Raw genomic sequence first — 17,129 nt, forward strand, 5'->3', positions numbered from 1 at the left:
GCCGAGTACACAAAATCAGCCTCTCTTCATGCAGCACAGATTCTGTGCAAAGGGGGCTGTACACAGTTTTGAGCAAACGGTGGTAAACAAACCGAATGAGTGAAATGCGCACAGAGGGGGAACGCTTGGAATACGGAATCCGCTGCCATTTTTGTTTTGCTTCTGAAAACATTAAAAAACAACATTCAAATTTTCATGTTTTCAGAGATTTTTTCATTCGAATAGCCGAAGCGGAAGCAAATGGGAAAAAAACTTCCACATTTGCGACCATCTTCCGGCTTTTCGCCTGAAAAAATCACAGAAAACTCCCCATCTTACCAACGGCCAACTGTTTGCTGCCGCGCGGGAGAGATTGACAGTTCCATTTCTATCGATCCCCGCACAGCCGAAGGCCAACACATCGGCTACACACAGCATGAGTGCGACTTACACAGAATTTTCACTCAGCCAGAGAGTCCTGCATTGGTTGCCTCATTCTGTGTAGTTTTTACACATGCGCTGCGTTGAGCATGCTTAGCGTGTAGGAAGCAATATTGCGTAACGTTACGATAGACGGAGATACTTGTGGTGGTTCATGAGTTCGTCTGCCTCGGATACTTGATAACGGCTGCCAACGATGTTAGTCATGAAATACGAAGGGGCATCATTTGTGAAAAAGGTAGTTCTCTATGGACATGAAACATGGACCATGCTGGAAGAGGACCTGCAAGCACTTAGAGAATCGAATGGTGTGTGGCGGCGAAGAATGAACCACGAACTCGCCAAACTCTACGGCGAACCCAGTATCCAGTAGGTAGCAAACCCGGAATGGTGGACAGGGCATGTTGCAAGACTACTGGACAGCAACTCTGTAAAATTGAAGAACGCAAGCGAGCAAGGTGAACTCGAGGGCGTGGGGCAAAATCGAAGTCACAACCATAGCGTCGCATCATTAACGAGATGTTATCAAATTAATTGATGCGATATCAAGCAGATAAATAATAATCAGGCCCCCTACAGAACAATATCTTAGTCTCGCTAAAGTCAATAACCTACCTTCCTGGCTCCGGTCGCCGCAGACGCCTTTGGAAAGTGGGCAAAATCAGCAAATCCGGGTGGCGGATGCTCGGCGGTTGGCGTGACACGAGGCGGCACTTCTGGCGGCGGTGGCATACGCATTTGGTCTTCGATCTGCTGCTTGGTAGCGTTGTTCATCTTCAGCTTGTTCAAATCCAAACTACTGCTGCGAGTGTGCCGATGCTGAGATGGCCGTGGCGGGGGCAGCGGTGGAGGAGGCTGATCCTTTTTACTGGCACTGTTGGTAACGGTACTAACCGCTGCCGGATGGCCTGCCGTACTGTTGATGACACTGTTCAACGTTGCCGTATCGAGGGATGTGGCCATCGAATCTAATCCTGGGGCGACACCAGTTGTCGAAGACGTGATACTGGGTTCCCGCTGAGGTGGAGGAGGAATGGCTCCCACTCCCTTGGAAGGGGGCTTCTTCGGCTGGGGTCGCTGAATCGCTCGCAAATCGCCACTTGTAAGCGAATCTCGCTGATTTGGATGTGTGACCGGTAGTGATGGCTGTTGTGTCGTTTGCGCTTGCAGCTGCTTAGGACTGGAGTCATCCCTTTGCACGATTAAAATACCGCCACTACCAACGGTTACATCACTGTAGACTAGATTACTGTTGTCAGCTGCCTCTGCACCTGTGGAAAAAATGATGTGAAATAAGTTCACTAATGTTTACGGTTGGCGGGGGACGGGCATGCACGCGCTTACCAACGGGTGTAACACGAAGTGGCACTGGATGCAGAATTTGAGGATCGGACACTATTGCCTGCGTTGTACGCTGCATATCGAAGTTAACTGGTTTCGGCCCTGGACTAGAAACATTAGAAGTAGGAGATTCGGTGAATTTGGTCCACTCTTTACTAGCCGAATTCCAATCCTGTGGGAAATAATTAAATACATAATCTGAGTCAAATAGCTGATAAAATCGGACCCGTAGTTGGACTTAGGTATTTTGAAGCCGTTCAATTAGAATTTAGAAAAAAATCTTAATAAAGCGGCTTCTATTAGGAATAACGTATTCCGATTACGGCTACGATTTTGTCCACTGTTTGATGGTAGAACTTACCTTATTATTACTTAAAGCATTAGGTGGCGTGACCGGATGATCATTTGAGGGTTTTTGCTTTGGCTGATTGTGCGGAGGCGACGCCAAATTCGTAGGCGTCTTTCTACCACTTGCCGTATTGATTATCTTTGCGCTACCGGTTGTAGAACTTACTGTCGGAGGGCTATCCGTGCCACCAACGGAGACCAAAGTTGTGTTATTACTTGGAGCCTGATGGGCCAATTTGAGAGGTTCAGGATGGGAAATGATACGCTGATATTCTTTCGTGTCTATGTTGGCCCTACTCTGACTATCGGTGTTATCATCACTTTCCAGGTGCAGTAAATCTGCCTCTTCTGGGTCGGTTCTTTCCTTATCCGTCCCCGTCGCACTCCCCGTACTGACTCCTCCCGCTGATCCACCGCTGTGCTGATTTTGCAGCGTACCACTGGCAGCACTGCCAGAGAATAGCGAATGCTGCAGAAGCGTAGGCATTAAGCAAGGCGGAAGCGTAGCTGGAACTGGAATATTATTCCGCCGTAGAACCACCAGGTGCATGGCAGCAGTAAACTCCGCTAGGTTCAAAGCCCCGTCCCGGGTAACATCACACATTTGCCAGATGTGACGAAGCTCTTCGATTGGAATGCGGGATTTTTCGAAGAAGACCCTAAAATAATAGCAAGAAGTATTTCAATAGGATTATAGTATTTTTACAGTTTGATTTTTCTTGAATGAAAATGAGCCACCTTGTGGTGAAATATTACCTGGCCACCTGACCACTGACAAGCCCGTGCACATCGGGCTGTATTGTACGAAACTGTTTTAAATAGTACTCTTTTTGTGTTTGGGAAATTTGATAAAAATACTCCAGATCAACTTCTTGATCGTCATCACTACTGTGTCGATCGGAAGATTCCTCTTCCGTTCCTAATAGCTGCCGTTGCTCCTCGCAAACCAGACCCTGCCAGAGATTCTGGTTCGCCCAAGGCCGTTCCGCCACACTGTTGGTGGGCGTAGGACTATCACTAGCAGTGCTCCATGCTTCGGGAGATCCGCCGACGCCACTGCTATTTCCGCCGACGGCTCCTCTTGCCGCTTTGCTTCCTCCGTGGCTTTTTGCTCCGCCACCCACATGATGGCGTTCGGCTGTTCGAAGCATAGAATCATCGTTCGGTTCCACTTCGGAGTCCGTGCTGGGTTGATCCGAATTGGTCATATCACCACCACTGGTCGAGACTGCGTCTACACGTTCACGACTGCTATTGCTTCCGGCAGCCGTCAGTTCGATGAGATCTCTACTACTCTTAACTTCCTTGTATCCGTTACGCTCGGTCATGGCACTGCTGGAGGAATTGATAACACCGACCGTTGATGAACCGCCGACCGATGGTGGAAGTCCTGTCGGGGAGTCTATCCAGCTAAACTGGGGCAGCGGCAGGCTCATTGTGGATGTCAGTATCTCTTCTCGCAGGGGAACCGACGCTTGATAGGCCGCTATTAACTTTAGGCATCCGTAGAACTGTTGTCGCGATAAATGGAGCGCGGTTTGTGGAATACCAACTAGAGAGGTTATCTGCAATTAAGGAAAAGATTGATATAATGAGATATGGATGATGGAAATCATATTCCAGATTATAAAATGTACGAAGCTAAAAAAACTATCAGGACATACAAAATAAGAAGTGCCCTGATTCCCAAATATTCAAACTTGTACTACAATTATTGTACTAAATAAAAGCTTAGTAAGGTTTTAACCGTTTGAAAGGTTTTAAGATTTTGAAATAACTCAAACATCAGTTGATACCACTGTTAATATTTAAACGCGAAGTTCTTCAACAAAACGGTCATGATTCCAATCCCACAGGTCGAGGATGATTTCGGGTTGAAAACATGCTCGACTTCTCAGGTGGATAGAGTATTTTTATGCTACACGAAATACACATGCAAAAATGATCAATTGACGTAGGAAGCTCCCAGTTGATAGTTGGGGAAGTGCTCATACCAAAATAAGTGCAGGATTATGCTCTGCTCCAGTTGAAACGTAACGCCAGAAAGCAAAGGAATGTGGTCACCTTCTGTATGGTCTGCCTCTGTAGTTAAGTAAGTTTGATTTTTTATGTTCGCTAACGCCTCCTGCTGATAGAACATCGAACGTTTAGGGCTACGAACAGTTTTACAGCAAACATTGGTTTTCTAGCTGTTCTGGATCGCGAGACACAATGGTTCGAAATATGTTATGCTCAATTTTGTGCGCCTCCTGAAGACAAAATGTTGACCATACCTATTAGACATGCATCTTAAGGTAACGTAAGGTTATCGAAAACTGGCAGCAGCACTTCGATAAACAGGTGAATGGTGCTGAGAGCAGGGGTATACGCAACAAGGTACGCCTACTGTTAATGTTTTGTGAGTGTGGCTCACAACGCTGATAGATTTCCCGTTGTTTGAGTGTTTAAAAGCGTTTTCGACCTGTACTGTTTGGGTCGGCCCGCGTGAAAAATGAAGGTTAGGCGAGCTTTTTTCGTAGCTGACAGCCGTGTACTCACCCTGGCTGAGAACACAGACAATGAGGGTCAAGACAATGGAGGAAATGTCTACGTCATCCTGTAGACGATGGAAACCAATCAGCCCCCAGTTTGAGAGAGGTTAAGGATGCCGTTCATAGACCGAAAAAAAATAAAGCTGCTGGTGAGGATGGTATGGAAGCTGAACTCATATGATATGCCTAGAGAAGCAGACCATCTGCACCGGCGTATAGACACAATCTGAGGCACAAAACAGCTACCGGAGAAATGGAAGGAAAGTGTCAAATGCAAAATCTACAAGAAAAGGCGACAAGCTGAAGAGTAAGAACGTTCGAGCGATCACCATTCTGAAAGCGGTCTGCAACACAAGACACCGGGAAGCTATTTGTCTTCTTTATGGCGTTACCTACTACTCAACTAAGTATTCTTAAGAGCACATCCGCAGTTATTAACTGAGTTTTCTTAGCCAATTGACCATTTTTTCATGTGTTATCAAGTGGCAGGTACGAAAATACTTTTATTATACTTGTTTTTAATTATGAATCGTAGTTTACGGCTAACCAGCCGAGTGGAAGTTCAACAACTACCGAAAAGCTTATATGTAATGTTAAGCTTTACTTTTATTATGCCCGAGAAAGAAAATTATCACATGCTAGTAGACGGAGTTGGACGCTACAACCCGAGCAGCAACGGATATCTCGTATCTATTTATTGATCTCATTTTTTGGTATTAAATCCAAATTAGGTATTGTTCGGTAGTCCAACTATAGTGCACACGTCAATTTGGTCCTGGTCCAGATGGTATCTCTGACTTAGCGTTAGGGGTCCCAGATAGCGAAAGGCTGTTTCCCAGACATATGGAAGAAGCAGAAGCTGGTGTTGCTACCAAAACCGAGAAAACCACCAGGAGATTCTGCTTCATATAGACCAATATGCTTGCTGGATACTCATGGTAAACTTCTGGAGAATGTCATTCTCGACATTCTGACGATCTACACGGAAGGCGAGAACGGATTGTAGAAAAGGCAGTTCGGATTCCGTAAAAAGTGTGCGAGAAAGCGTCCAAGCAGAAGAGGAGAGGCAATCGATACTGCGCAGTGGTAACGATAAAGGTTAAGAACGCATTCAACAGTGCCAGTTGGGAGGCTATCGCCGCAGCCCTACACAGAATGCGGGTCCCCGAATATCCGTGTAAAGTTCTGCAAAGCTACTTTCACAACCGGATACTGGTTTACGACACAAACCAGGACGGATGTCAACCAAAGTAACGGCGGGAGTTCCACAGGGGTCCATACCTGGTCCAGCACTATGGAATATGGAGTCTAGGCGTCTTCTGGCGATCGTATCATCGTCCATATTGAGATACGAAGTCCCGGCTTGGGCTGCAGCGTAGTAAACCAAACGCAGAGAAGCTGGCAGGTACGTCGCCTCATGGCTATGGGGCTGTCCATTAATTATGTAAGGGTTTATGTGGGGAGGGGTGATTTTGAGATTTCTTACGCGCCATACAATTTATTTTTAATTTTCATACAAAAAATCTTACCATTTGAAAAACCCCGAAAATTGTCTTACGTAATTAATGGATCGCCCCTATACGGGTGACGAGTGCCTACCACACTATATCGTCGGAAGCAGTGTGCGTTATCGACGGAATGGTTTCCATCTGCATCACTCTGGCTGACAACATAGCATGGGACACAAGGAATGTGAGGAATATCATCAGATTGGATACAATGGCCAAGTGGCAGCAAGAGTGAAATAACTCGGGGGAAGGAAGGTGGACCCACAGGCTCATACCTAACGTGTCGATGTAGACGACCAGAAAACATGTAGAAGTTAACTTCTTCCTGATCCAGTTTTTATCAGGGCATGGATGCTTCAAAAAATGTCTGCACAGATTCAGACACGTTCCGGCCTGTCCAAATATCGAGGAGACACCGGAGAATGTTATATTCGACTGCCCTGGATTCAGGGATATACGAAGCGAGATGATGTCAGAAACCGCGTCTTAAATCCATACAACATCGTGCAGCACATGTGCCAACATGGAAGCACTTGGAATACGGTGAACAGAGGGATAGCGCAGATTATGTCGTCGCTGCAAAGGAGACGACGTGAAGACCAGAGAGCTCTGGGCTACGATCAAAGTAGGCTAGATTCTTTGTCGGGGACTAGATCGAGTAGAGCGAGCGTAACATAGTAAGGTACCTCGGGGCAAGTGGGTAAATGGGGTAAGTGAAAACAATTGATATATTTTACTGAATATGTGAATTAACGTTTTAAACTCATGCGTAAACCTTTGAGGTCATTGAGAACATACATTACGATACGTAAGAGATTTCTGAGATTTTTCAGCCATTATTGCATAATAGAGTGAAATATTGTTAACCTGTCAACTGTTACTCCGTAACAAGTTGGCGGCGTACAATCTTATTTTAATATTTTCAGTGGAAAAAAGTTGCGGAAAATAATTTCCTGTACCACTTCTTAGTTGTCCTCTGTGACAGTTTCAAACTGCAATAAAAAAAAGTTTTAGAATTAATTCGACGTAGACCTAAAAATAACTAAATTTAAACACCGTCAATTTTCTTATCAGGTGGGGCAAGTGAAAAGTTTATCATTAGAGATTGAACTTGTGTTTTCTCTTTAAGTAGCCATAAGTAAACATGGTTCGCAATTTTCAAAGAAAAACATAACGTGCTGATAATTCAAGAAACACTATACTCAAGCGTTAAAAGCTATTAGAAATCATGGAAATTCTCTAAAAGATGTTGCCAAACATTACAATATCAATATGTCTACTTCGGGCAGCCTATTAAAAGGAAGACGTTGACTGAAAAGTTGCAATATTAGAGAACACACGGAAATCTCGTGGAATGTCTATGTAAAGCTAGTTCAAAACATAAAAATGGGGTATAGGTCTATCCACATAAAAAAGACCCTAAATACGTTATTGAAGGATTCCGTTTGATTTCTCCCGAAGAGTTATCCGACGTCATATCCGACTTTCTCAAAAACAAATAACGAGCGGTGGAAATTCTACAGAGCAGAAATGCAATTACTGTCCTATAATGTAAGAACTAACATTGAAAATGTTGCAGTTATAATGTTGTCGAATCATTTCAACTAACATAACTGAACAGAAGAAAATTGAAGTGAAAAGAATAACATTTTCTTTGTTTACATGTTACTTATGCTATTGTTCATTGGGAAGCCTTAACAAGTATTAAAGCTAATAGAAATCGTGAATATAACTGTTTGTTTTTGAATTTATTGTTCAAAACGGTAAACTTTTCACTTGCCCCACTTTTGAAGCAAGTGAAAAGTAAGGAGACATTTTTCAAAAACTTTTTCTGTATTTTTTTCTTAAATTTTTCATAAAAATCAATTTCAGTATGCTGCTTGTATATGGTGGGAGTCAAGCTAAAAAATATATCGTTAATAAGTCGTTAAGGCGCCTGCAAACCGGAAGTCATCCTCTAACCGGAATTGCAGAACGGGGGATCGCACTTAGCCGACCAACGTTGAGTCGGAGTAGGCTGAGTCCATCGCCGGAGTCTAGCTGAGTTATTCGCGAAACAGCACCAGAAAATGGTCGTCGGGGTGCCAGTGAACCGGAAGTTTCCCTCCAACAGAATTGGAGTGAACCCATTCGCCAGCGTGCGGACGAGAATACCGTCGAGTGTGCAGTTATGCACCGAGGAAGGTTGCTCCGGATCACGTCGAACGAGCAGAACACTGAACCGGCACGTTCACCAGGACGCTCCGGCCACTGAGAAGCATGCACGGAACAGAGAGATACGCCGGAAGCAGTGTGCGTGAGTAGTTTAAGCGGTTTCACCTAAATGCAGATAAGAAGAAGTGCTATGATTTAGAGAAAATCTAAGAATCCTTAATAGGGTAGCTTTAAGGAGCAGGAACGTAAAATAAATGTTTGCATTTTGGTCTTGAGGCGTTTCTGATGTTGCTAGCCGGTCCGGTCAAAGCCCCTTTCATTGCGGCAGAGATCTTTTCACAACAGTAGGATAGATTCACCGGCGAGGACCACTCTGAGAAAAAAAGCAAGAAGTCAGACACCTGGGAGTGATGATCGATGATCGGTTGAGCTGAAGGTGATATCAGCTCTATCCCGGATCATGCCCAACAATTCAGCAAAAAGCGACTAGTGGCGAACTTGTTTACATCCATACTACAGACGAAGAGGAACCGCTCCCGGCTGAACAGTACGTTCAGACTGATGGTCATGCATGTGTCGAGTTCGTATCGTACGATATCATCGGAGGCAGTCTATGTGATTGCAGGATTGATCTCTATAAGCCTTCAACTCGAAGAGGACAGCGAGTGCTACAGAGCCGCGGGAATTCGAAATAGAGCCAGAGATGAAACCATGAGGAAATGGTAACAGCAGTGAGATAGCGCTGAGAACGGCAAATAGACCCATCGATTGCCATGATGTGGGTAAACAGAAAACAGGAAGAAGCGAATTTCCACTTCACGCATAATTCAAAGAATGTGTGCTGACGAAGAAAAATGGGACGCGGTAAACAGGACAATCGTCCAGCTGATGTCTCAGCTACAACGAAGATGGCGAGAGGAGAAGCGGAACTTAAGGCAGCGGATGGATCTGAGTCGTTGGGGCAGCCGAAATCGTCGGACCGACCTCGGACTCGACAAGTCAGTCTGTTCAAGCGAGCATATGAAGGAGACCAACCGCCGGGGACTAGACCGAGTAACGCAAGCGTAGCGTACTGTCGGTAATAAGTCGTCGAAGCGCCTGCAAACCGGAAGTCATCCTCCAACCGAAATTGCAGGACCGACCAACATCTCGTCGGAGTATGCCGAGTCCACCACTGGGGTCTAGCTGAGAAATTCGCGAAACAGCACCGGCAAATGGTCGTCGGAGCGCCTGTGAACCGGAAGTTTCCCTCCACCGGAATCGTAGGACCGACCTCGGCATTTGCCCGGATAGCATCAGTTCGGGAGATCTTTCGCCGTCGGGGAAATCTTTGTCGAAGTGGGATAGATCCACCGATGGGGACTACTCTGAGTAGTACGTAACGTATCACCGGCTTGAACCGTCGGAGCGCCAGTGAACCGGAAGCATCCTCCAACCGGAATCGTTGGACCAACTCCGGCACTCCACCGTCGAAAGCATGCAGAAACACGTAGCCGGAGTAGGCTAGCTCCACCGTCGGTGACTAGGCCGAGTAGCACCAGCGAACCGGAAGTCATCCTCTTACCGCAATCGGTAATAAGCAAACTGGTCAACTAGGAGAGCTAAAAGCAGCAGCGTAGAACGAGTCGTCGTAGAGTAGTGATGTGTACATGAGCGTCCAGTAGATGTTCAACTGGGTTCTGACGTGAGGCCAGCCCAAGAGTGGAATGCGTTGTCGTGCAGAGCCCCGGCGAGATATTCAACCACCAATTGGGCTAAACTAGTAGTCGCAGAGATACCGTAGAAATGTCGTAGTGAGCATGTATTAGGAGCCAGGAGATAAAAATTCGATAGAATCAGACCACACATTTATTAAGATTCAATACTCAAGAATTCCTTTTGGATTTTCCCAAGGATAGCCACAAAAATTACCTAGAAGATCATCAAGACATCCTTCAAACATTTTTTTTTTCAAGGAAGTCCTTAGTTCTCCAAGATGTTATCCAGAGATGTTTCTTCCATCGATTTCCATCTTCCAAGATTTGCGTTCATAGCATCTTCTAAAATTCAACCAATAACTGCTCCAGAAATGCGTTCAGAGATTTCTCAGAATATCCTATAAAATTTGTCTTTCCGGATTTCTTTAAGATTTCAACTGAGAATTTATCTAAGAATACCTCCAGAAATTGCTCATAACAACAACAACAAAATCCTAAAGTAATCTCTGATGAAACTTGTGTAAGTTCTAAAGTCACCCTTAATGAACAAGGACCTTTGAAAGAATTCATAGACTCTAGACGTAGTTTTAGAAGATTTAGTAGATAAATTCCTGAAAAAATGCTTAGATATAATTGAAAAAAAAAATCAATCAGTTTGCGAGATAACATCCCTCAGAATTTTCTAAATGAATTCTAAAAATATCGAACGAAATTCCTAAAAATAATGTGTAAGAATGATCGGGTGAATTACTGGAAAAAATGCTAATGTGGAACCTTATATAGATTCTATAAGGGGTTTTGCTAAACTCTTTGAGGTCCGAAATAACTACACACTAAACACACTACGGTGAATTTCACCGTAATCTCAACAGCTGAACGGATCGGTGAAATAAAACACCGTATTTCGTCGGAATTTAATGGATTACGGTGATTTTTTTACCGAATGCTGTAAAAATTTACCGTACTACGTTAATTTATTTCACCGAACTGTTCAGCTGTTGAGATTTCACAGGAATCCGTAAAATAATTTAAGTGTGTACAGAAGTTATTCTTGGATGAAATGTTGGAGAAAATCCTGAAAAAAATCTATAGCAGCTTTATTGTGAAGTTCAGTTTTTTTTTCGCAGAATTCCTGAAAGAGTTTTTGATAGATTTCCTCGAACAAACAAATTCCTGAAGGAATTTTGGATTTCTGTGTCTAAAACAGATGGAAGAATTCTTGCAGGATTTTTGGAAAAATCACTAAACTATGTTTCCATAAACTCTGAAATCAACCATTGTGGATTTTTGCGGGAGAAGTAATCTTTGGAAGATCTACTAGATTAACAACTAGATCTGGAGGAAATCCTAGGATAATTTCTGGATGAAAAAACTAATACAAAGTCATATCTGAGGAAATTACTGGAGGTAGTATTTTTGAAGTGCTCAAGGATTTCCTAAAACAAATTCTGGAGAAGTTCCTCAATGCATACTATAAAAAATATTTGAAATCAATTTTAGGAGAGGAATCTCTTGTCTAGAAAAAAATTCTGGAGTGATCCCTGCAGGAGTCCCTGAAAGTATTCTAAATTAAATCACTGGATGAATCACTCTGGAAGCCAGTGATGCATTTTGAACTGAACGCGAGCCAAAAGTGAACTGAACGCGTTCTGATTTTGCACGAGAACCTAGTAAGCATTGAACTCTCGTGCAAGATTCACTTCAAAATGCACAACGCAGCTGAAAACATTAAAAAAAAACTACATAAAACATATTGAGTCCATGGTATTACAAAAATATGGAACCATTAAAGTTTCCTAACCTGTTTGCTAAACATCCGCATTCAAATATGTCGTGTATCTGCCATGAAGACAGCTTTCATTTCACGTTCAGTTTTTAGCTCGCACGGGTTCAAATTTTTGAACTGCTCATTGTTCAAGCCTACTTGATCCCTTGTTCAAAGGTTTGAACTGGAACGCAAACTGAACGCGTTCAAATGCAACACTGCTGGAAGCTGTAGAATTTTGTATTCACTGCAAGCAGATAAGGAAAAAATAGACCATTTTGGTTAAAATTGATACATACTTTAGAAACCTTCCATTAAAAATATAAACTTTTTAGAGACTTTCATTGAAATAGACATCAATTCTCGGGAAAAAGCTCTGCTACCAGCTTTGACATATGTATATCCGGTGATTCCGTTACCTACAACAACATTTTTTCAAAAACTTAAGCTTGATTGACCATCCGTGGTTACTACTCCAGTAATGCCAGATTAGCCTTACTTACACAAGGAACTAACCAAATACGTGCGTAGGACTAACAGACATCCCTAGTGTATAAGTATTGATGATCTTCTATTTAAAGAGGCAATGGACGCTATCACAAAGCTGTGGAAGGTCTCATGAGCCACAAGATATACTTACGAATGTGAAAAGTCGACATTGGCAAAGAAAGTACTTAATAACTGTGGAAATGCTAAAAGCAAACTCTGCCACAGTGAACACGTAATGCCATAAACAAGAGGAATAATGTGTCGTGAACATTACTAATAAAGGATATCATGTAGGTGTATGTAATGAAACCGGATAATTCAATACATCCTTTTATTAACCACGCAATAAAGAGCGACATTCCTGTATATCTCGGTTATTCAATTCCATGCTTTCACACATTTCCGCATTCCAGTGTAATGAATAAAATCCCCAATGTGAGCGATGCTGTGAATGTGAAACACACCAGTAAGCCACAACGATGATGATATGATGGGGAGCAACCCATTCGGAGATATTTTACGCTATCTACCTCAATTTATTGGTTCACCTTTCTTACATGATGCGTGACACTGACTGCTGCCGTTGTTTGCCTGATATATCTTCTCTATCTACCATCACCAGATATGGTCATTTATAACAAACGGTATGCAAATAAGGGAGAGTGACCGCTCATCGCCATGTGGACGTTACAAAACTAGTTCAAATTTTGTTTGAAAAGATGAAGATGTTTGATATTCCTGAGGTAACTCAAACATAAATATAGTATAATATTGGCCCCAAAATGCTGCCTTGAGGACCACCAGCTCTTACAGGCAGTCTTTCAGACTTGGAGTTCTGATAATTAACCTAAAGTATATGATTTGACAGATAACTTTAGGTTATTCTAACAATGTATGTTGGAGAATTAAGGTTTTTTTAGTTTTACAAATAAGCCTTCATGCCAAACACTGTCGAATGCTTTTTCTATGTCTAGAAGAGCAAGACCAGCAGAATAGCCTTCAGATTTGTTGGGACGGATCAAATTTGTTACACGTAAAAGTTGATGAGTGGTCGAATATCCATGGCGGAATCTGAACTGTTCATTGGCAAAAAATGAATTTTCGTTGATGTAGACCATCATTCTGTTCAAAATGACCTATTCAAAAAGTTTATTGATGAAGGAAAGCAAACTGATTGAACCATAGCTAGAAGCTTCTGCAGGATTTTTGTCTGGTTTTAAAATTGGTACAAACTTAGCATTTTTCCATTTGTCAGGAAAATATGCTAATTGAAAACATTTGTTAAATATATCAACTAAGAATGATAAGCTACTTTCTGGAAGTTTGTTGATGAGGATGTAAAAAATTCCATCATCGCCAGGAGCTTTCATATTTTTTTATTTTTTTAATAATAGATCTCACTTCTTCCAAATCAGTCTCCCACGAATTTTCGGAAACGATCACTTAATTGAGATTATTTTCGAAGTCCTGAGTAACTTGATTTTCTATTGGACTAGTAAGTCACAAATTAAAATGGTGTGCGCTTTCGAACTGCATAGCAAGTTTTTGAGCTTTTTCGCAATTAGTTAGTAATCATTTGTTTTCCTCTTTCAATGCCGACATTGGCTTCTGAGGTTTTTTTTAATAGGTAATTTCCAAAAGGACTTAGAGCCAGAGTCCAATTGAGAAATCTTATTTTCAAAATTTTTGTTTCTTAATTGTGCAAAACGTTTCTTGATTTCTTCTTCTTCATATAATGTTCATAGCATTATCGCGAGTGCGTTGAAATTGCCTTCTCCTCACGTTTTTAAGGCGGATCAAGAATTTAAGATCATCGTCTATAATCACGGATTCAAATTTCCCTACACATTTTGGAATTGTAATGCTCCTGGCTTCAACAATGGAATTTGTTAAAGTTTCAAGAGCATTGTCAATATCAAGTTTAGTTTCTAAAGAAATGTTCAACATCAAGATTAGAGTCAACATACGTTTCATATATATTCCAGTCGAAAATTGGAAATAATTGGAAGTGGAGCTGATTGGATTGAGAATCGCTTCATGAGATATTTTAAATATAACAGGGACATGATCAGAAACAAAATCAGCATGAGTAACTAATTGGCTACAAAGATGACTAGAGTCGGTTAAGACCAAGTCAATCGTAGATGGATTTCTAGAAGAGGAAAAACATGTAGGGCTATCAGGGTATTGAATTGAGAAATATCCTGAAGAGCAATCATCAAATAAAATTATGACGTTCGAATTACTTTGACAATTATTCCATGACCGATGTTTGGAATAAAGTCATAAATGACAAAAAAATTGACTTATTGCGAGTCAATTTTCTCAAGTCAGTTTGAAGCAAACTTGCTGTCCAGAGCATTGAAAAGGCAAATATGCAGCTATGAAAGTATATTCATCAAGCTGTATTTCAACAGAAACACCTAAAGTTTCAAAAACTTTAGTTTCAAATGACGAAAACAGTTGATGTTTTATACGCCTATGAATGATTGCAACTCCCCCACATGCCCCATCAAGTCGATCATTACGATAAATAAAAAAGTTAGGATCTCTTTTGAGTTTAGATCCAGGTTTCAAATACGTCTCAGTAATAACTGCTATATGCACGTTATTAGCTGTAAGAAAATTAAACAGCTCGTCCTCTTTACCATTCAGAGAACGAGCATTCCAATTTAAAATATTTAAATAATCCATTAGAAAAACGTAATCCACTAACAATTTGATTAGTAAATTTTACACTTGGACTGCTTCAGTCATAGTGGTGGCTTTCATTAGATTCAATTGTTCAGTTAGAAAATTAAAATCAGAGGTAGACATATCACTTGAAGTGGGTACATTTGATGATTTTCCCGAGGGGGGCGACATTCACAGATAACCGGTTAGATGCACGTGTAGATAAAATCCGATTTTTTAGATCAGTGCAGATTTTACGTCCTTCATATGCTGACATCTTCTGCTGAACGATGCGCGTAGATTGATGAGATGCAAGAAGATGTCAATAGGTGGAAGGAGAATCAATGATGATGTTGATGATGGGGAGCGTAGTGCTACGGGTTTTTGTAAACAGTAGTAACGGTTGTAATTTTCATTGTTGGTATTTTCAATTCTGATATAAATCAAACTAGGTGAAAAGATTGTGAACCTTTGCGTAAAAGTAAGTAACAGATAGCTGTTTGTTTCCAGAACGGCAAGCAAAATGCTTACTTCCGGGAAATTGTATCGATCACCATACTATTCTTTTAGGAGCAGCTCTTCAATCCTGTAAGCTTCGCTATCTTGGCTTAAAGTTTGAGTTGATGTCCTGCGATAAGGCCTTAGCATTGTTAAACCTGAAAAATCTGTGATGGAATCCATGGGACCCCCAGCTTCCAAAAAGCAAGTAGTTTTGTTGATATATTGTAAAATAAAAGCCGAATTTGATAATCAATAAAATATGTATTTATGGGTAAGGGAGTCTAGAGACTTTTCACCAATTGACAACATGCACCAAAACACGGGCTGAAATAGGTTACAAAATACATCGTATTCTCCGAGCTCCGTATTCTCCGCTGCCATTTCCGATTCAATTCCACTAGGAACGCCAACTATTTCGGGCCATCTTCATACACTTAGCTTCTCGATCACAGAAATGATCCAGATCGTTTATTCCTCTAGCCACATGCCTCTTCTCTCGGCCCTGGCATTGAACATGATACCTCTCATTTCGAAGGATTCAAACAGCATTAATACCGATTTAATCGTACCGGAACCACTTCCGTCGAGAAACTCAGCAAATTCCATACTCGGTTCTTCAGCTTCTTTGGCAGTCTCGTTTACTATGCCTCCGTCTAGGTATCCGTCCTTTCCATCCTTTCCCGTCGCTTCATGGAACCGATGATCAGTATCCTGCTGAATCCGGGACAAACTTCGGACCATTGGCAAACCCAGGAGAAACATTCCACCGATGATGCAGCTGCGTGCTCCATCTTTGTTGTTGATCGACGAAAACTGAGTCAATCCGTCAATATGCTTAGGGAGTCGATGCCGGTTATGGACCCTTTGCGTATTATGGACCCCCTACATAAAAACATAAAATTAACACTCAAAGCAACTTTATTCCTATGAAAACCCACCGGGGGAACTTCGATTACATTGTTAGTCAGCAGTTTCAGGCAAAATATTTGGTTTGTGACGCATAAATACAGATATTTGAACTGTTTTGTAAATGAAACCACACAAGAGGGTCCATAATACGCATTTCCAGGTGGGTCCATAATAGGCTTGTCCAGGGTGGCCACCAAAATCCAATTTTCAAATTCCCGCTTTTTTCCCGGTTTTCCCGGTATATTTTTCAGTATTTTCCCGGTTTTTATATGTGCTAGTTAGGAGATTTTTGTCAGTTTTTGCTCACTTTGGTAGGTTTTTTTTTAAAGCTACTGAACCCATATTTTTCAACAATATGCTTCTTGCTTAGGTGTATCTTGCTGTCAAGACAATTGGCCGACAAAAACCTCAGATGCCAAAATAAACCATCCAGGGTCCCAAACAGTTAATGAGGTTGAAGATATTTCCACAACTTCTAATCCTTCAATTCTTTCTTCATGAGGTTGAAAGGTTTTCTAAACCAAATAAGTTTATGATGAAAAACAGGATAGATAAATAACTTTATTTGAAAGATTTACCGGCCAAGGCTGGCTCATCTCTTGAAAATGAAACGAAGCCAAACAAGTAAAAGCATGTAGTACTTTATTTATTTTTAGTCGATTAGCTAGCTTATTTCTTATTACAAGCTTTTATAAATAAAGGATTGTTTTCAAAAACATCTGGACTTATTTTCAATGCAATATTTTTAAGTGCTTAAATCTTCTTAAGTTTTTCAACTTTGATGTGAAACTGT

At 41.7% G+C, this 17,129-nt stretch overlaps 1 protein-coding gene across 16 annotated transcripts in view; it reads right to left on the reverse strand.

The window, feature by feature from the left end:
• LOC5571941 (ralBP1-associated Eps domain-containing protein 1) overlaps positions 1-17,129 on the reverse strand; it is a 53,546-nt gene that overhangs the window by 12,325 nt on the left and 24,092 nt on the right. For all 16 annotated transcript variants that reach the window (XM_021844733.1, XM_021844726.1, XM_021844734.1 and 13 more), the window contains 4 exons: positions 2,866-3,674; positions 2,123-2,768; positions 1,765-1,933; positions 1,036-1,691 (listed from right to left, as the gene is read on the reverse strand). In XM_021844733.1, the coding sequence (XP_021700425.1) occupies positions 1,036-1,691; positions 1,765-1,933; positions 2,123-2,768; positions 2,866-3,674 (2,280 nt within the window). The remainder of the gene's footprint in view (positions 1-1,035; positions 1,692-1,764; positions 1,934-2,122; positions 2,769-2,865; positions 3,675-17,129) is intronic.

Source organism: Aedes aegypti, chromosome 2 (genome assembly GCF_002204515.2).
Source record: "Aedes aegypti strain LVP_AGWG chromosome 2, AaegL5.0 Primary Assembly, whole genome shotgun sequence".
In the NCBI taxonomy this organism is placed as follows: domain Eukaryota; kingdom Metazoa; phylum Arthropoda; class Insecta; order Diptera; family Culicidae; genus Aedes; species Aedes aegypti.